General features: G+C 50.9%; 1 protein-coding gene across 1 annotated transcript in view; it reads left to right on the top strand.

Annotated features, from left to right (window-relative positions):
• HYDIN (HYDIN, axonemal central pair apparatus protein) overlaps positions 1-20,142 on the top strand; it is a 176,929-nt gene that overhangs the window by 46,851 nt on the left and 109,936 nt on the right. Inside the window, exons 9-13 of the mRNA XM_014960757.1 lie at positions 5,103-5,202; positions 10,846-10,964; positions 13,746-13,969; positions 17,653-17,720; positions 19,567-19,802. Of these exons, the coding sequence (XP_014816243.1) occupies positions 5,103-5,202; positions 10,846-10,964; positions 13,746-13,969; positions 17,653-17,720; positions 19,567-19,802 (747 nt within the window). The remainder of the gene's footprint in view (positions 1-5,102; positions 5,203-10,845; positions 10,965-13,745; positions 13,970-17,652; positions 17,721-19,566; positions 19,803-20,142) is intronic.

The following is a 20,142-nucleotide window of genomic DNA, read 5'->3' as shown; positions in this document are numbered from 1 at the left end:
GAGTTGGTTGGGGATGGGTCCCACGGTGGAGAGAGAGAAAGGATATTGAAGTGGACTTGATATTGCACAAGACAGTTTTGTGGCAAGAGGCAGTGTCCCCTGAGAACAAGATAAGTGTGGACATGAGAGGGGGGCTGAGAGAGTTGGGGGAGTTCAGCCTGGAGAAGAGAAGGCTCCGGGGAGACCTTCCAGCCCCTTCCAGTCCCTAAAGAAGGGGGGCTCCAGGAAAGCTGGGACCAGAGGGACTCTGGATGAGGGAGGGGAGCCCTAGGAGGAGGGGGAAGGGTTTGACCCTGAAAGAGGGGAGATGGAGCTGAGATGTGGGGAAGAACTTGTTTGGTGGGAGGGTGGTGAGAGCCTGGCCCAGGTTGGCCAGAGAAGCTGTGGCTGCCCCATCCCTGGAGGGGTTCAAGGGCAGGTTGGAGGGGGCTTGGAGCAACCTGGTGTGGTGGGAGGTGTCCCTGCCCAGGGCAGGGGGTGGCACTGGGGGGGCTTTAAGGTCCCTTCCAATCTAAACATTTTATGACATTGTTGTTCCAAACCAGGTTAATCCAAAGCCATGAGGAGAAGGGGTTCCTCTGGGGTGCAGCTGTGGGTATGGAGCTCAGTGTCTGCAGAGAGCCCAGGGCTTGTACCAGGGCTGCTGTCTGGACTGTGTGACAGGGTGTAGCCATGCTCTCTGGGGCTAGTACACCCCTGGGGTCTGGTGTGAGGACTGTCAGAGGTTTTTATGTGACTCTGGGAAGGGGGGGCATCCTCATTGCGTTTGAACACAAAACTTGGGTGTCCCAGGTTGGTGGAGAACGTGGGATGTCTAGCTTCTGCTTTCAAGGGGCTGTAGGCTGTGTGGCCCGTTGTTTCCTGTAGGTGGTCCAAGTTAGATCTCTAGAGTTTGTATGGTGTGAATACTCCCACATCTCTCCTGAAAACACTGGAAGGCATTCAGACCTTGAAGATTCAGCCCTTATTCCTTGGGACCTCCTTGGGGAAACCGGGACTAACGGTGCTGGCGCTCCAGAGGAGCTTCTGGAAGGTTTTTGCTGCTGCGAGGAGCATTGGAAGGACCACAGTAGCCTGGATGGCCTCTGCAGTAGCTAAAAGCCTCGCTGTGCCTCTGTTTCTGGATGCTGTAAAATGGGTAAGGGGAATTTACTCAATTTTTTTTTTTAAGTGAAGTTCTCTTTCTGTTACCTCCTCCCTGCTCTAGTCACATCATCTCCCTGTGGGTATTCACCGTGGGAGTCAGGATCGTGGCCGTGTGAGTGGCAATAAGGGCTCAGGCATGTAAAGTACCAGTCTGTCTGTCTGTCTGTCTGCCAGAGCTTACTGGGGGCAGAGGGAAGTTTGTCACCCAGTCCTGCTCACCCAGGGCTCAGTGGGCAGTGACCAGAGCGGGACAAGATGACAATGAGGGTGACAAGAAGACAAAGCTGTCGCGAGCCTCAAGCGTGTGCTCTTCCTGAACCATCTCCCACTCTTCTCCCTGCCTTCTGGCTCTGCACCACCTTCCCGGGGTCCCCTGCCCTGCCGAGTCTGTCCCTGGGGCTGTCTCCCTGACAGATTGCTGTTGCTCTGCTCCAGAACAGGGGGGTAAGATCCCCCTCTCGGTTGTATTTCTGTCGCAGATCTGCTGGCCTTGGATTTCATTGAATCCCAAAGTCAGCTAAACTTGCTCAGCTAGAAAACGGCGCTGCTGTTCGCAGATACATATTCATCAGCCCAGCGCTTCTGTTTAATTTTCTTCCTTTCCTGCTTAGCTTCGTTGTTTTTTTTTTTTTTCCTTATGAATTGTATTACACTTGCTTCCATTAACCGGAGATGTATTGCCTCTGTCAGCCTCTGAGTAATAACCCAACTGCCCCAAAGTGTCCACGGGGCCAATAGATCTGATTGCAGCACACAAAGCAGACTGGTGAGTACCGTCAGCCCGCCATCCAGCAGCCAAATGGTACTTCGTTAGATAGTTGACCTGAAAGACTGATACTGCCGCATTGCGCTCAAAGAAGTTTGTTTTCCAGCCTGGGTGGAAGGAGGGAAGGATGCTCTGAGTTTCCCCGGAGCGATTTGGCTCTGTGAAACCTCCTTCTTGGTGGTGGGAGCTCGGCTGTCTAGAGCGTTGCGCTCAAGGGTGGTGTGGTGTAAAATCTCACGCTGCTTTTTCGGGTAGATCCCAAACTCTTGCAAGTGGTAACGCAGTCCCAGCGAGTAGGAGGCTTGGTTTATCATGGAATCATGGATTCACGGAATTGTCAGAGTTGGAAGGGACCTCTAGAGATCCTCCAGTCCAACTCCCCTGCCAAAGCAGGGCTGCCCAGAGCACATCACTCAGGATGGCATCCAGGTGGGGCTTGAAGATCTCCAGAGAAGGGGACTCCACACCCTCCCTGGGCAGCCTCTGCCAGGGCTCTGCCATCCTCACCCCAAAGAAGTTCTTCCTCAGATTGGAGTGGAACTTCCCATGGCCCAGCTTGTGCCCGTTGCCCCTCGTCCTGTCACTGGGAACCACTGAAAAGAGTCCGGCTCCATCCTCCTTCCACCCACCCTTTAGATCCTTGTCAGCATTAAGAAGGTCTCCCCTCAGCTCAAGAGCCCCAGCTCTCTCAGCCTTTCCTCATCAGGGAGATGCTCCAATCCCTCCATCATCTCTGTTGCCCTAGGCTGGACTCTCTCCAGCAGTTCCCTGTCTCTCTTGAACTGGGGAGCCCAGCACTGGAGGCAGGATTCCAGTTGTGGCCTCCCCAGTGCAGAGCAGAGGGGGAGAATGACCTCCCTCCTTTATGGGAGGCAGCCAGCCCAAACTCTTGAGTTCCCCTGATAATCCAGCTGTGCCCAGCCCTCCTTAACCTGATTGCAGAGCTACAGCCACATCCTGGCATCAGTTTCCCCCCACCAACCCCACCCCAGTCCTGCTGGTCCAGCCCTGTCTCATTCCAATACCTTCTCTCTTCTTTGCTCTTTTCCACTGGGGGCTCTGCAAAGCAAAAGGACTTTCCCTTGGAGGGATCCGGGTGGCCGTTCTGAAATGGGGCTCTTTTCTCTCCCCTGCACCAGTGGGTTTTGGTTTTAAGGCTCGGGACGTTCCATCCTCCCCTGCTTTATGCCCCTGGAGAAGATGAAGACCTCAAACATCCCTGCCACTGGCTGGAGGATCTAAGGGCTCCACGGGGTGGCTCAGCCCCTGCTGCAGCTGTTAAGGAGAGGCGCAGAACACCGGTGAGATGCGACGTGTGTTGGGCTACAGATGTTGGGCTTGAAGCAAAGGCAAGCAGCTGCCAAAGCATCCCTCCCTCCCTCCCTCCCTGGGGACAGTCTGCCCAGGGTGAGACTACGGAATTCAGGCTGTTCAACACACAGCGAGCAGCTGGGTGAGGAGCGCTGGTGAGTGATTAGGCTCTAATTAGCCAAGCCAGAGAAATCTTATCATCCCAGTGGTTTTTCTCAGTGGCTGGGTTTAGGTGAGCTCCAGGCACCGTAGCAGAGTTCATGTGGTTTGGGGCATCCCAAACGCTTTGATTGCTGCAAATCCGAGATAACTCTGGGGATGCTCACTCCATACAGCATCCTCATGGTACCCGAAGGCTCTGATATCGAACTGTGGGTTGCGGGTTGATGTCCCCACTTTGTTTCCTCAGGCAAGTGTGTTGTCATATAATAAGGCTTCATCTTCACCTGTTCGCTTGCTGGATAGGAACATAAAGTACATTTATCTGGCAACTGTGTTTGCTCTGGGTTTTGAGAGGAATCCGACTGACTTTATGCTTTTAGACTTCCCTTTTCTTCTTATTTTGTTGGTGTCTGAAACAGTTTTCTCCGCCTGTTCTCCCCCTCTGTTCTGTTGACTCTGAGCAGACTGTGCATCAGGGGATTATTTGCAGCAGGAGCCCAATAACTCCCCGTGTCGTAGCTCTTCAAATTTTGCAGGGATGGTCCTTTGAGCTGTAAGTGTGAAGTCGGTGGGAAATATTATAGTTATTTAATATTGATGCTGCAGGAGGCTCCAGTCAGTTCAAGACTCTTCTGGACAAAGCGCTGAGGACACCCAGCAGCAAAGAGAATCAAAACCTCACTTTGTTGATAGAAAAATAACTCCGTTCTCTTTGTCTCCTTTTAGAAGCTGTATTTTTCATCCCTGGTAGAGTATTATCACAGTTGTCAGAGGTGCATATATTTATATCAACCGATGCACAAAGGGATGTTTGCAATGCTGGGGGTTGAGGGGATGTGAGTGGTGCCTTTGTTTAAACCATTTGAGAAGCGAGTGAGAGCCTTTACAAACCAGGGGTGGCCCCAAAAATGTGGGACAAAGCTCCCTGGGACTGAGATAAGCGGAGAGAGAAGACCCCAAGGAACCAGCAACCAGTTGCAGAAGCACTGGTAGCACGGTCCGGACCGAAACCTCTGACCATGACAAGGAAAAGAGCTATTTTAGTTGATTTTTCGGTTGTGGAGCTGTGAGCAAACCCCATCTCTTCTTGTTCTTGAGGGAAGCAGGAGTGTGTGCACCTTGCAGGGGGAATCAAGATGCATCTAGCTCTCAGCTTCCTTCTCAGATCTTCTGCAGAAGTAGCCACCAGCAGGAAGGGCTCAGTTCTTCATCCATCCCCAGGCAGGAGGGCTTGTTCTGCTCGGTGCTGAGCCCCCCAGCCCACTGCAGTACACTGTACTGTGTACGGTGAGGGGTGAGAGGCAGCACTTCTGTAGCTCAGAGGGGAAAAACCCATTTGCTTTGCTGCATCTTTTCTGATGGGAGTGATACAGGGAAACACGGGAAGGTTGGGAGGAAAAAAGTACATTTTCCTCAAATTCCTGGTACCTCTGAAGAAATCCTGCTCGATTCACTGGAGTGTGAGCCAATTTGGTGGCTTCGTTATAGCCCTAATCTAACAAAATGCCTGTAAAGGTAAGGGACTTAGAAAGTTGGTGGGTTTTGTTTGTTTTTTTTTTCCTTTGCAGCTGCTTCTAAACCCTTACAGATTTTGTTGACGAGTGTTGCTTGCTCCCTGCTCTTCATTGATGCTCTAAATATAGGCTGCAGGGCTGTGGTTGAAAAGAAGAAATGTAACGTTTGAAGATAAATGGTTTGCCGTCTCCTTCTGTTTTAGGAGGGAGATGTCTGGCCGAATTCTTCAGCTGAAATTAATGTGATCTTCAAACCCCAAGAAGCCCGACTCTATCACCAAACGGTCTACTGCGACATCTCAGGTACGGCTCCTTTCTCCTCCTTCTCTTACCCCCAGTGAAGGTGGGGCACAAAGAGTCTTCCAGCCCCCTCGGTTCTCCTGGAGTTGCTTGGAAGGGTCCACGGCCAGCAGGGCAGTGCTGGCACATGCCCGCTGTCCCTGTGGCTTCCAAGTGTCTCCTGTCCATCCTCAGGATGCCTGGCTACAAGCTTGGACCACTGATCCCAGGGCAACCAAGGCAGCGAAGGGATAAGTTTTCATGCCATGGGGTTTGCCGATGTTTTCTCTGCTGGGAGGTGTCTGTAAGGCTAAAGAACCATACAGCAGAGGAGCTTTAGTGGACGAGCCCTAACACCATTTACCTCCAAGATGAGTTTTTATTACACTCTTGCAGTCTTTATTACAGAATCACAGAATCTTCTAGGTTGGAAGGGACCTTAAAGATCATCTTGTCCAACCGTCAACCCAAGTGACAAAAATAGTCACCCACACAACAAACAAGAAGCATCATCACTAAACCATACCTCCCAGCACTTCATCAACCCGGCTTTTGAACACCTCCAGGGATGGGGCCTCAACCACCTCCCTGGGCAGCCCATTATAATGTCTGATAACCCTTTCAGTGAAAAAATTTTTCCTAATAACCAGCCTGAACCTCCCCTGGCATAACTTGAGGCAATTTCCTCTTGTCCTGTCGCCTGTGACTTGAGAGAAGAGACCGACCCCCATCTCTCTACACCCTCCTTTCAGGGAGTTGTAGAGAGCAAGAAGGTCTCCCCTCAGCCTTCTCTTCTCCAGGCTGAATAACCCCAGCTCCCTCAGCCTCTCCTCATAAGACTTGTGCTCCAGACCACTCACCATCTTTGTCACCCTTTTCTGGACCCGCTCCAGCACCTCAATGTCTTTTTTACCACAGTATGGGGTGCCCACTGGCAAAACATTTCTCCATCTTGCATCACGTGTGGCTTAATTTTCATTAGAAGCTCCAGGTCTAAACCATCAAAGCTCTTAGGAAATGGCAAAGATTTCCAAGTGACAAGCTTTTTGTCCACCATCATGCTGAGGCACCCCAAGGGTGCTGATGTGTGTCATGAGACACACTGTCCAATGATAGAAAAATCAGTGGCAGTTCTTCCCCTTCTGCAGTAGGTCCTCAACCTCTTCTGAAGGTCCATGGAAGCCATCCTTTCTTCTACCCCTGTGTTGATCCTGGGACTTTGCACCATCAGACTCCTGAGCTGAGTTACAAATGTTCTCCCAGGCCCTGGACCACCTCCCACTACCCGGATGCTACCAGAGCTCCGGTGGCTGAGCCCTGCTCAGCAAAAAGACCACCTCTGGTCACCACGGGCTTCTGCCCCTGCCTGGCAATTGTCACCTTGTGGCTCCAAGGTCCGTGGTGCGTACAGGTAGCGTTGCACAGGGCTGGATGTACTCAGCAGGGTGAACACCCTCCCTGGGAATCGGAGCCTGAGCCTTCTGCTGGACAAGCTTTCTGCTCACCAGTCTTTTCTGGGAGCCGTTCTTGTTGACTCACCCAAGTTATGCCATCTTTGCCCTCACAGAGGTGACCCCTTTGCAGTTGTGGCATGGGGCTGGGAATGCCTGCGTGGTTCAGGTTGCCTTCTTCTTCCTCCTCACGGTGTTGCTTAAGGCATTTTTCGAGAGTGGGTGATAAATGTTGAATTTCCACCCAAGGAACATGACGGTTTTCCCCACCTCAGAGGAAGAGTTGTGAGGTCCATGGTCCTCCAGCAGCCGTGCTTCCATTCTGCAGGGCGCTGGAATCACGGACCCAGCTGCTTTCTTGCTTTTCTTACTGCTCCAGGCTGACGGATACAAATGTCATGAAACAGCTTTTTATTTATACAGTAATTGCGCAGGGTTTACTTGGCAAATGCCACCTACAGTAATTACACGGGGCTTGTGTTAACAAACTGTCTTCCTGCCCACCAGCTGCAGTCGTTAGAGCAGTGGAAGGAAAAGATTGATTAAACCGAGTTTCTCCCGTGGGAGTCCTTGCTCAGCGCTGGGGTCTGGGATTCGGGCTCTGGTGACGGGGGCGTCCATCACTTTGCTGCCGAAGAGGTCTCTGGGGGTTGTGCCAGGAGAGCTTTGTTTTTCACTGCAGAGAAATAGGAAAACTACTCACGGGCAGCCCTTGAGCTGGTCTGGGAGCCGTAGGAAACAGAACTGGGCAAACGATCTGTGTTTCGGAAGAGGAGCCTGGTTTTGAAAGACCCTGATGGGGCCTTGGTAGAGCTTAACTCCTCCACTTCTCTGTAGAAGGAACCTCGGGGAGATACTTAAATGATGCACCTACCTCAGAATGGGGTTGGAAGGGACTTCTGGAGATCATCTAGTCCAACCCCCTGCCAAGCAGGTCCACCTAGAGCAGGTTGCACAGGAACATGTCCAGGTGGGTTTGGAATGTCCCTCTGTAGCCCTCTCCAGCAGTTCCCTGTCCTTCTTGAACTTCTGGGGAGCCCAGAACTGCTCCCAGTGCTCCAGATGGGGCCTCCCCAGGGCAGAGCAGAGGGGCAGGATGACCTCCCTCCACCTGCTGCTCACACTCTTCCTGATGCCCCCCAGGATGCCATTGGCTTCTTGGCCACAAGGGCCCATTGCTGGCTCATGGTCATCCTATTGTCCACCAGGACTCCCAGGTCTTTCTCCTCAGAGCTGCTCTCCAGCAGGTCAGCGCCCCCCCTCACAAAACAGAGCTGCCCCACTGTGGTGTCAGGATGGAAACTGTCCCAGAGTCAAGGTCCCCAGGTGCAAAAGGAGTTGAAGGAAAACACCGTTTTTTATCTAGGGACCCAATTAGTTTTGCTTCTTGATTCCTCTAAGAAGCGTGGCTGCCTTCCCCGTGTGTTTGCCTGCCAGTCACAAATCCCTTCGGAGGATGCCGGGCAGATGGTGTGTGCCCTTTGCTGGGAATATCTGGGAGCTTTGCCCCAGCTCAGCACTGGGAATGGTGGAGTGGGATCTCACGCCCCGCTGGCCTCCACTTTCTTTTTTTTTTTCTTTTCTTTTCTTTTTTTTTAAACAGATGCTTCTGGCCCAGGTGATTAACAGAACTAATCAGCACCGTGGGATTGGCGAAGCTGGCGGGTTTAGGAAGGGGGTTGGAATTTGCTCTTGGCAAATATTTAAGCTTGAAATGAACTTTCTTAGTTAGCCATGCAAATCAGGCTGTAGCTCTTGAGCGCTGGGAGGAAGCATGGGGTGGGGGGGGCTCAGACACTTTAAATGCATTTTTTTAGGTTTGTCTGCCCTCGGGACCCTATTGGGTTACACCTTGGGAAGCCCCTTCCTAAGCCACCTTTGCCGGGAGAAGCAACATCCCAAGGGATGATGATCACTCCCTTATCTTGTGACAGAGCTGTCCTGCATCACATAAAGCTTCATTGGTGTGGTCGGGTGAGAATTGTGTTCAAACACACCCACAAAATACAGGGACATTCTGCGGACAAGAAACACAGTGTCACAAACAGTGAAGTCCTGCGCTGTTGGGCCACCTACACCCCAATTTATCCGAAAGCAAGGCATGACCTGCCAAGGTGTTATTCCTGCTGAGACCCAAATCCTCACTCTACAGTACCAGGTGTGGATTTGGGATGGAGGACAAAGAAGCCGTAGCCCCTCCATGGCCCTGCTCTGTGTCCTCTGGGACACCTTATGGTGGGAGCATCACAGGGCCCAGGTCGTGGGCAATGGCTGGACATTCCTCAAAGCCCCAGCTCCTGGCAAAGAGGAGAACATACTCTCTTTTTGTTTCCCCCCTCTGCTCTTCTGAATGCTGCCTGTAGTTCTGTCTGCTCCTCCTTTGGGAAAATCACACTCTGAGGTTCTCCTGGAAGGAGGAAGAGCAAAGGTTCTGGGATTTCCTAAAGTCCCAGGATCAACATAGGGGTAGAAGAAAGGATAATTTCCACGGACCTTCAGGAGATGTCAAGGACCTACTGCGGAAGGGGAAGAACTGCTGCTGATTTTTAATCACAGTGTCCATCGGATATGTCTCAGCAGGATGATGGACAAAAGCTTGTCACTTGGAAATCTTTGTCATTTCCTAAGAGCTTTGATGGTTTAGACATAGAGTTTTTAATGAAAATTAAGCCACACATGATGCAAGATGGAGAAATCTTTTGCCAGTGAGCACCCAGTACCGCCTCTTTTACAGCGTATGTGAAATATAAATACACAGCCCTCCAATTAACGCCTGAGCTGTGACACATCACTCTCGTCTCTATCAGCTGGGCTTTGGCTGGATCCACCTAAAAAAATGTTGAGTTGAACAAAAGCTCCCTAGCTCTTCCTTTCTGGCTGTGGACACGATCAAACATCCTCAGCCCGTGGCTGCCAGATCAAAAAGTCAGCACTGATTGAAAATGCTGTTCTGGGAAAGTTTTGTTTTATTTTTCAAGTTGTGATCTACTCACCGTGGTGTCACACCTGGGCTGCTCTTTGCCATAAGAAGTCATTTTTGGATATTCTGGAATAACTCCGCAGCAGGCTATTTTTTCAAAAGCAACCTTCAGTCTCTGATGGAAGGAGCTTGAAGGACAGAGGAATATTTTTTGCACAAAAGCTGTAGTGAAGGTTATATACAACTTTGGGAGCTTTCTTCTCCTCCTTGTGCTCCTCTCCTTCCGTGCAGAGTAGGATGGGATGGCTGGGAGCCTCAAGCTGACATTTCAGCCAGGATTTGGGCCCTTTAGGCTGCTCCAGTGGTTCAGAACAGCCTTCAGCCTGAAAGATCCTGAGCTGTGTCCCCTTAGCAGCCTTACAGGAGAAAATTAGCATCTTGGACTTCAGCTGTAAGTTTTGCGGTCCCCTCTCTGGAGATCACAAAGCCTTGTGTTATTTAGATGCTGCTGCAGGAGGTGAGCCCTGGAGCACCCCCAGGTATGGAGCTGTAGGTTGGGAAGAGGCGGTGGCTTAGATGCCGAGCATCAAAATCGATGCAGAAGAGCAGCCATGGCTTGGAGGAAAGGGTGGACACGGCTGGGGAGGCCTCTTCCTCAAACATGGGCAAAATCATCCTGAGTCGTGGCTGCCCCATCCCTGGAGGGGTTCAAGGGCAGGTTGGAGGGGGCTTGGAGCAACCTGGTGTGGTGGGAGGTGTCCCTGCCCAGGGCAGGGGGTGGGACTGGGGGGGCTTTAAGGTGCTTTCCTGCCCAAACCATTCCTTGATTTTATGCTCTGAGCAGCCCTCGGATGTGCACATCGCTGTTGGCAGGGACCTTCCCCTTTCCTGGGCTCCTGCTTCTCTGCTCCCGTGCTGTCATCTCCCATCGCGTCACTACAGACGGCGTATTTTTACCTCCAGTTGTGTTTCGCCAGCTCCGTGCCCCCACTGAAAGGATTTCAAAGCTCATCTAAGAGCAGGGGAAGAAATTCAGAGATCGCATTGTCAACTCAGCATTGCTTTCTTGGGGCACAAATTGATGGCTAAATGAGAAACCAGCCTAAGGGGTCGGTTAGAAATTGGAATCCAGCCCCGAGGCCTATCTCCTGAGGGAAGAGAAGGGTTCTGTGTCTTCTCCTGGAGCATCTAGAATTGGTCCCATGCAGCCCAGACTCGGGGACTAGCATTGAGGCAGCCTGGAAAATCCAGGATAATGGAGGGAATTGTTGTACTGAAATGGAAATCTTTCCCCAGGCCGTGAGACCAGGCTGTCCCTGCGCGTCAAGGGGGAAGGCATAGGGCCCCGGCTCCGCTTCAGCTTTGAGCAGCTGGACATCGGGAAGGTTTTTGTTGGATTAGTCCACAACTATGAGGTGAGCAGCAGCAGGGGGTTGGGGGATGGATCCTGGTGGCTCCCGGTGGGATTTTTGTGGCAACTTAGGCAGTTGGGAGCGGGGAATATTTGACGTAATCATCAAATCTGGGGGGTTTCATGGAGTCTGGATATAGCTGATGGGGTCTGAAAGGTGTACGTGTTGTTTACGAAGCCCTGATCCCTGCTTATTGACAACCTCCCTTTGAGATCAACTTGGAGGCTTCATGGGGGGAAAAAACCAAAAACCCTCTTGACCCACAAAAGCAACATTATGTCAAAAAGATAAATATTTGGAGGCCTTTGTTTCAGCCCCGGATGCAAAGCGCCTTTGTACTCTGGCTCTTAAAAAGCAGCTGGAATAAATTTACTGTGTTTGACCTTGAGTCCATTGCAAACAGTTCTCATTTAAGTGCATCCTACTGATTTTGGGAGTCAGAGGAAGGACGTCCAGCCTCCTGGCTCACAACTGGCCCTGGCCAAGACAGGGAGAGGGCTTCCCCTTGCCCACCAGTCACTCGCCACTCTCCAGACCCCTGCTCTAGAAAGAGTCAAGTATTTCTGGAAACGAAGGGAAAGAACTTTGTACATGTTTGCCTCCCCCTGCAATGGTGTCAAGTCTTCTGCAAAAAAAAAATAAGGTAGAGCAATAGAGGTGGAAAATAAGGCAATACATCATGCCAGACACTTTCAAAAACTTGACTGTGGCAGGGAAGGACACATTAAGGTGTTTTCTTACCAAAATATTGTGCTCTGTATGCATTTTTAATGCTGATACTGTATTGATTCTCTCTCTATCAATTTATTGTTTTCATTACTTGAGAAAATGTAAGTAGATGATGCTGTCCTAAGCAGCTAGACTGGAGGGAAACCTCAGCTCAGCACAGGATCCCGAAGTGCAATTTGTAATTAAGGTATAAAATACGTGAGAGGAGAGAGTATCACAGAATCATATGGGGTTAGGACCTCTGGAGATCATCTAGTCCAACCCCCTGCCAAAGCAGGGTTACCCAGAGCAGGTCCCACAGGAACATGTCCAGGTGGGTTTTGAATGTCTCCAGAGAAGGAGACTCCACCACCTCCCTGGGCAGCCTCTGCCAGGGCTCTGCCACCCTCACAGGAAAGAAGTCCTCCTCATGTTTAGGTGGAACTTCTTAGATTCAAATTTGTGGCCATTTCTTCTTGTCCTGTCCCTGAGCACCACTGAAAAAAGACCAGCCCCATCCTCCTGACACCCTCCCTTGAAGTATTTATGAGCATTGATCAGATCCCCCTTCAGCCTTCCCTTCACCAGACTCAGAAGACCCAAGTCCCTCAGCCTCTCCTCGGACAGGAGATGCTCCAGGCCCCTCATCATCTCTGTAGCCTCTGCTGTCCCCTCTCCAGCAGTTCCCTGTCCTTCTGGAACTGGGGAGCCCAGAACTGGTCCCAGTGCTCCAGATGGGGCCTCCCCAGGGCAGAGCAGAGGGGCAGGATGACCTCTCTCCACCTGCTGCTCACACTCTTCCTGATGCCCCCCAGGATGCCATTGGCCTTCTTGGCCACAAGGGCCCATTGCTGGCTCATGGTCATCCTATTGTCCCCCAGGACTCCCAGGTCTTACTCCTCAGAGCTGCTCTCCAGCAAGTCACTTCTGAGGAGAGAGTAGTTTTCAAGTTTCCACTGTGGAGTTTGGGTAGGTGAATGTTTTCGACAGCAGCTGCAAAATGAAAAAAAAAAAAAAAAAAAGGGACATTTCTGTGTTTCTGTCTCGATTTTTTCCGATACGTTTTCCAAGGTCAAGGGAAAAGAAACCCAGAGCAGATGGATACAGGTCCATGGGAACAGCAGGATTTCAACCCTGCAGCAGTTGGAAACGTTAGGGCTTTGCTTTGGGTGGGTTTGTTGTGGGGTGAGAGCTCCCTGGTGCTCATGGGCAGAGGTGAGTGGGCTCTGTCACCCAACACGGAAAGAAATGGGTCTCTCCAAATGCTGCGGGATTGTTTGAGGCAGTAGATCTCTCCAGTGTTCAACAAAATATGACTTGGTTCTACATTTGCAGTTTGTTCTAATGATGGTAAAACCTTACGTGGTGGCTGTGAATATTTAGGAAAGAGAAGATCTTTGGAACAGATGGGGCCGTTACACACCTCGTGCTCATCCTTTCCTTAGATGTCTATTTAAGCAAAGACTAAGAAACTATCACATGAAAGAAAAAATGAAGGAAACCTAAATCATCTACTGTAGAGCATGGGGAGTGCTCCTGAAGTTGGTTCTCGTGCCATCCTGAGATGTTTTCTGTGTGTAATAATCTTGTTGGCTGCAATGGAAGCTGAAGGTGTTGTGCCCCAGGCAGGATCGGGCTCACCTGGAGCAGAAGCAGTTGTGGATGATTCACTAGTAGTGAATTCACTAGTAATTCTTTCTCTTCCTTCTCCTCCGCCGGCCTTCGTTGCTCTTGGGGACAGGTCTGAATGGACTCGGTGATGCTGAGCAGGTCCTCTGTGATGCTGAGCAGGTCCTCTGTGCTGTGAGTCGAGCTGGACCACTCTGTGTCCGTGGAATAAACCCCGAGTGACTCTGTTTATATGAACTTATCGCTGCTTTGCATGAAAAAACCCCAAAGGCAGAACTTGTCCTGTTGTATTTTCCTTGGCTTCTGCCAAGCAGCAGCACGCAGCATCTTCTGCCTTTTGCAGGTGTTAATTGCTTCATTAGAAAACAAATCAGCCTTCTCTAAGAAAGGAAGATACCTTATGTGTTTATTTCCTTATGTATATATGTTGCTTTCTTTCGGCTGCAGGTGATCCTGTTTAACAAAGGAGCCATCAGTGGTCTCTTCAGCTTGGTCCCTCCGGTTACAGCTCTGGGCTCCTGCTTCACCTTCCTCCCCGAGGAGGGCATCATTTTGCCAGATGAGCTCCAAGCCATCCGGATCTCCTTCAGTTCCACCATCCTGGGGCAGTTCACAGAAGAATTCAGGTTCAGGGTGAATGGCACCCTTGAGCCTGTGACCTTCACTATCAGGTGAGGAGGGTTGGAGGAGCTCGGTGGGCACATCTGTGGGTAATCTCTGGGAAATCAGTTGCCACCTACCTCATTTTACAGTGAAGCAGAGGGGGAAAAAAAAGGTGTTGTCTAAGGTCTTAGCATGGGGATGCAAGGATCAGAGCTGAGACTAAGCCAGGGCTTTTAAATCTTGTCTCCAGTTTGAACCTCGTGATTGCAGCAGCAAATGCTGCAGTATAATTATCTGCGAGGGGAGATGGTCCTTGTGCCCTCAATACCCAGTTTATCTCTGAAAGCCTTGGGTCCCTCTGGGAAGCACCTTTGCCTTCCACGGTTGAGCCAGGGTGGCTCTGTGACTTTCCAGGACACTGTTTGCACAAAATCTGCCAGCAGCAGATTCTTTTTGTGACATTTTGACATCTCTGTGTTTGCCTTCCACGGTTGAGCCAGGGTGGCTCTGTGACTTTCCAGGACACTGTTTGCACAAAATTTGGCAGCAGCAGATTCTTTTTGTGACCTTTTGACATCTCTGCATGAGGACTTTGGGGCTTTAAGTGACAACCCATGCTGGGAAAAGTCTGACTGGAGGCTGCGTGGGAAAGGTGTGGAGATGCCTGCTGCCCAGTCTCGGTACCCAGGAGCTGGAGTGACTCCTTCCTACGCGTGGCTTGTTCCCCCTTGGGCCATGGCAGAGCGTAAGGATGTCAGCTTGGGGGAGTAGATGGTCTGGGATGTCCCACCTGAGCACACAGCGAGGCCAAAAGGACTTGGGAGATGGTTGAGGAACGGGCCAGCACGGGTGATTTTGCTGCCCAGAGGCAGTGTTTTTAACATCCTCTGTTAATAATCCATACAAAACGGGTAGCAGCAGCCTCGGCATCATCTCTCATGCTAATGTGTTGGGACAAGCTGTCCTCCCAGCAGCAAGGGCTACGGTACCTCCTTCCTGCAGCCGGAAAAGTGCTGATGCAGGAGATGGGGAGCTCTGCAGCAAGTGCTGTCACGAGGACTTGGGCATCATTCCATGGGCTGGTGCCATTGCAAAAGATAATCCTTGCCGAGCAAAGAGGAAAAAAAAACCAACCAAAAAAAAAACAAAACAAAACCCCAGAAAAAAGACTGATGGTAGGAGAGGTAAAACTGGCTTTTCAGGACCACAAAAGCATCCAAACTGGTCCCAGTTGGTCTTAACCGTGGGTCTGGTGGGTTATGGTGGTGTAGGCTCTGGAGCTTCGGGGCTGGGCTGCTGCTGTTGGGAGGCCTTAATCAAGGTAGTAATTAAATGAAAGGAATCTGCAGCCAATTTTACCCATAAGGTGAGGGAAATTGATTAAAACAAAAAAAAAAAAAACCAACAAGGTTATTACTTCCCAAAAGAGAGTGGTGAGTAGGTCTGACCTCGGTAGGGAAACAATTATGTTGGCTTTGTGTTTGGAGGGAAAGTGCTGCTTTTTTTGGAAATCAAGAGGGAACATTTCACAATCAAATAATTTATTCTCCCCTGTCCCTCCCCCAAATTGGTCACGGGATTTTCTTGCATAAGCAGCTTTCCCCTTGAGCAAGGGCAGGTTTCGCTTGTAAAGACGCGCTTACCAGGTAAAAATACAGAGGTTTTCTTGGGTGGCCTTGCTCCCGAGGAAGGAAATTGCTGTCAGTGGGATAGTTAATTGTCTTTTGGCTTCCCCACAACCAAATGAAATGGTCCTGGTTTCCCCATGGTCAAACCCTTCCCCCTCCTCCTAGGGCTCCCCTCTCTCATCCAGAGTCCCTCCCCAGCTTTCTTGGAGCCCCTTGAGGGACTGGAAGGGGCTGGAAGGTCTCCCCGGAGCCTTCTCTTCTCCAGGTTGAACCCCCCCAACTCTCTCAGCCCCCCCTCCCAGCAGAGGGGCTCCAGCCCTCCCAGCATCTCTGGGGCCTCCTCTGGCCCCGCTCCAACAGATCCATGTTCTTCTTATCTCTCGTTCTCCAGTCCTACAACTCAAGCTGTTTGTTTTCCAACTCCTTTGAGGTGTCCACCTGCCAGGTCAGCCTGAGCTTTCTACCTGTTTGGGACATTTTTGTGCACTGGCTTTAGTTCTCCATGGAGGAAAAGCTCCCAGTTCTTTTGGATAAAGACAAGCTGGCTGGTGGGATACTGGGCTGCACAGGAAGGAACTTGGATGAGAGTGCAAGTTCCTCTCCCACTTTGTGTTATCCTTCCTGCTCTGCAAGGACCCTGATCTCCCTTTACAAGTGCATTACTCAGTGCTGCTGCAAAACACAGTTGTTGCCAAAAACGCTGCCTTTCCCCCCATTTTCTTGCAAGCCAGGCCGTTACCAGCTGCGGCACACGAAGCTCTGGGTTGGCTCCTTGCCTGAACCTTCTGGGCAGTCGTTCGGGTCCCACTTCCCCGGGCACAGACAGGGTGCCCTCCGCAGAACCGGCAGTCATTTCCCTGCTCGCCTGGCAAGGCTCATCCCTGGCACTTTCCCAGTGCCATCCCCAGTTGTGGTTGTTCTGGAGATAGTTCTCCATCATCTTCTGGCAAGCACCATGAGGGAAAGCACGTCTGCTCCCTTTGCTCCCTCCAAAGCAAGGCCTTCGGGCTTGGGAGGTTGGGTCTGATTGTGAGGTCCTTGGAGGGGGAACTTCAGCAGCAGGAGGGATTTGCTACCTGACTTACTCTCAGGAACTGGTTAAGCTCCAAAAATCGAGAGTTAGCATTGGATTGAAACTCCCAAAAATCAGTTTTTCGGAGTGCTTTTTGACTGTGCAAGCAGAAGATGCCCAAACCGTAGGTGATTGGAAACCATCCTTGCCAGGTTCTGAATGTTTGTTTCTTTGGTGTTTATTTACTAAATAAGTGCTGGGAATGGGGTGCCTTGGATGAACACAGGTCTCTCCTGCTCTTCAGCCAGAACACAAACAGAATAAAGTTGGGAATAAAGCTAGAAGGCACCACTCCCTGTGGTCCTTGATTTTTGACTCAAAGGCAAAGCTGGCATTGATTGGCATCAACCGTGAAATAAATGAATGAATGTTGTGCGACTCCGAGTGCTGATTTTGATGGATGATGGTGAGTTCAGGAGTTTGGAGCCTGGCTGCTGAATTTAAGGTTGGGCCAGGAGATGCGGTGGGTTCAGGACACCCACGTTGGGCAGTTTAAGACGTGTTGCTCTTGGATGTGTCAGCTGGTGCACTGGAGACAAGCTGATACTTTCCTCCAAGGTTCAGCTGTCCACTGTGTAGAACTGTTGTTGCTCTTCTCAAGGGGTATTTGGGGCTTCCCTGGATTAATCCCTGGAAAATATACTCCATGGAAACACCAGTTCCAGCTAAGAAATACCAAAGCAGGGAACCTGCAGTTGGGAAGGTTAATTAAAATGAGTCCACTTTTGTGTGGACACCTCAGATGGGGAAACTGAGGCGCAGAGCCATCACTTGTTTAGGGTCCTTCCTTGGGCCAGCAGCAGCAGCAGCCCTGGGCCATACCCTTGGTCCCCTAAGTGACATGGTGACCTAAAGCCACACCAGCTGCGGGGCGTTTTGCTTTGGCTGCCTCCTGTCTGCATGGATGCCACACTGAGCACAAAGGTGATGATGGTTTGAAACCCACCACGGTTCTGAGACCAGCTTTTATCCATCCCAGCAGCAAGGAAAGCTGAACGCTTTGCAGTTCTCTTTAACCCAGCCAGTGTCTCTTCTGTCTTTGTCCCTGCAGGGGCTGCGTCATCGGACCCACCTTTCACTTCAGTGTGCCTTCCCTCAGCTTCGGGGACGTCTCCTTTGGTGAGTGTGCCCTGGGCTTGGACCACAGGTCTATGCCCTACGGAAGAAGGGTTCCTCCATAGAAGCTTTTGGGGTGTTCAAACAGGAGCTGCCGGTCGCTGAGGCAGTGTTGTGCCATCGTGACATCAAAGAGGACCAAAGGAATAGAAGATCAATATTTTCTGGTGTCCCTCGTAGTCTGTTCGGCCCCAATGTCCCAAGCCTTGGTAGCAGGATGACTGTGAAGGTCCTTGTCCCAGAAGGACCCCAGGGGATGGGATTGCAGGAGAAGAGTTAAAGCTACGTATGAGCCTGTAGCTGCTTTGGGTAAATGTTCCTGTTGTGAGGCAAGGACACCATTTACCCACCTGACCTTTAGTGCGAGATGTTAATGAGGACACTTCATTATCATGGACCAGGTAATATGCCCAAGCTAAAGCTCTATGTCCTCGGAGATGTGGGCTCCTCCTTCTTCTCTGCAGGCAGGAGCTGGTGGTGAGCATCCAGAGCGTCTCCATTGAAATGCAGATTCTGGTTCTCCATCTCCCTCTCACAAAAGGCTTTTTACCCAGATGATCTAAAGTTTAAATGTGAAATCAATTGCGGATTGATTGAAGGGCCATTATCATTCTGTGCCCAGGATGCCTCTGTGTTTGCATGCTGTTCATGGACTTTTAAAGAAAACTCATTACCTTTCCTGGGCCGCTTCCTCCCCTCCCTACATCACCGCTCTGCCACTTCTTTATTTCCTTTTAAATAAATAAAACAAGGAGAAACTCGCCCGGCAGAACTGCAGTTATGTAATGGGAGATTCATCCTGCTTAATCTGATTTCATTAATAAGGCCTTTTCAGCTGAAGGCAGCTATTGTTATTTTTTGCTGCTTTTAGCCGTGCTGCTGTCTGTGTCTGGAGAATCTGGTCTCCTCTGGGGCTGCAAAGTCTGTGTTTGTGCCCTTTGTGACCCCCCTGCCTGGAGGAGCTGCTGGAAGTGGCCAGTGGTCGCTGGCAATGGGCACGGATGAGCTGTCTGTGTTCCTGCTCATTTCTAAGTGAGCATCGAGCTCACCTTTTGGAATTGGGCTACAAATTGTAATGTGCCCGGTCTGGTTGCCCCAAAACAAGAGGTGCCTTAAGGATCCTTGAATATACAACAAACAAACTGGAATGTAAGAAGTTCTACCTAAACATAAGGAGGAACGTCTTTAATGTGAGGGTGGCAGAGCCCTGGCAGAGGCTGCCCAGGGAGGTGGTGGAGTCTCCTCCTCTGGAGACATTCCAACCCCACCTGGACACGTTCCTGTGGGACCTGCTCTGGGTGGCCCTGCTTTGGCAGAGGGTTGGATGAGATGATCTCCAGAGGTCCCTTCCAACCCAGTGTGATTCGGTGATCCTGCCTAGAGAAACTGCTTTACTGCCCTGCATGGTGCTGCAGTTCCCAATTTCACCCTTCCTTTCTTTTGCTCTGGATGTTCCTCAAGGACCACGCACTGCTTTTCTGTGTTGGGAACTGTGGGGCCCTCCAGGGAGTTAACACAGGATGTTACAGACTGAATTTTCAGGGTAAATGGTCTGCACATTCATAAATGCGAAATAATTGGTGCTGGTTTTTGGGATAGGTGAGGGAGAGTGCTCCTCACAACTAGAGAGGAAAACTTCTGGTCCCTGGCATTGCCAAGGAAGCAACGTCTGTGATTAGCATAAAAAGGGAGCTTCACTGACAATTAATTCCTCGCTTAGCTTCTCAATTAGCTGTAATTCAGGCTGAAAAGAGCTAAACTCCAAGCGCGGTTTTATCCTAACAGGATAATCACACCAGGAATCACAGGATAATTGATGCATAAATTCGTATTTGTGACGTTTTCCTAGGCTTTCCTCACACCTTGTCGTGCCGCCTCACTAACACCTCCTTGGTGCCCATGTCCTTCAACCTTCGCATTCCTGGGGATGGCCGGGGAGAGCCCAGCATCACCAGTTGGGCTGAGGTGTCGGACAACGCTCCCCCGTCCTCGAGAAAGAGAGCTCTCCATCACGCCAAGCCCACCGAATTTACCATAACGCCCTGCCGAGGGACCATCCGCTCCCAGGGGTTCCTGGATATCCAGGTAGGAGAAGAATTCGGCCTTTGGTGCTTCAAGCATGTGGAGCTGAAGCTTCACCAGTGTATGAGAGGGCTCGGACAACGCTCCCCCGTCCTCGAGAAAGAGAGCTCTCCATCACGCCAAGCCCACCGAATTTACCATAACGCCCTGCCGAGGGACCATCCGCTCCCAGGGGTTCCTGGATATCCAGGTAGGAGAAGAGTTTGGCCTTTGGTGCTTCAAGCAGGTGGAGCTGAAGCTTCACCGGCGTATGAGAGGGCCGTGAGTGGGACGTATGCACTAGTGTTAGGCTTTTATTAGCTGGGTGACTCTGGAACTTTCCTGAAGGAGCATTGTTTTGTTT

The sequence above is a fragment of the Calidris pugnax genome, unplaced genomic scaffold, assembly GCF_001431845.1.
Source record: "Calidris pugnax isolate Ruff unplaced genomic scaffold, ASM143184v1 scaffold347, whole genome shotgun sequence".
Classification (NCBI taxonomy): domain Eukaryota; kingdom Metazoa; phylum Chordata; class Aves; order Charadriiformes; family Scolopacidae; genus Calidris; species Calidris pugnax.
The sequence above is the reverse complement of the archived record's forward strand: the minus strand, read 5'-3'. Positions and strand labels throughout refer to the sequence as shown.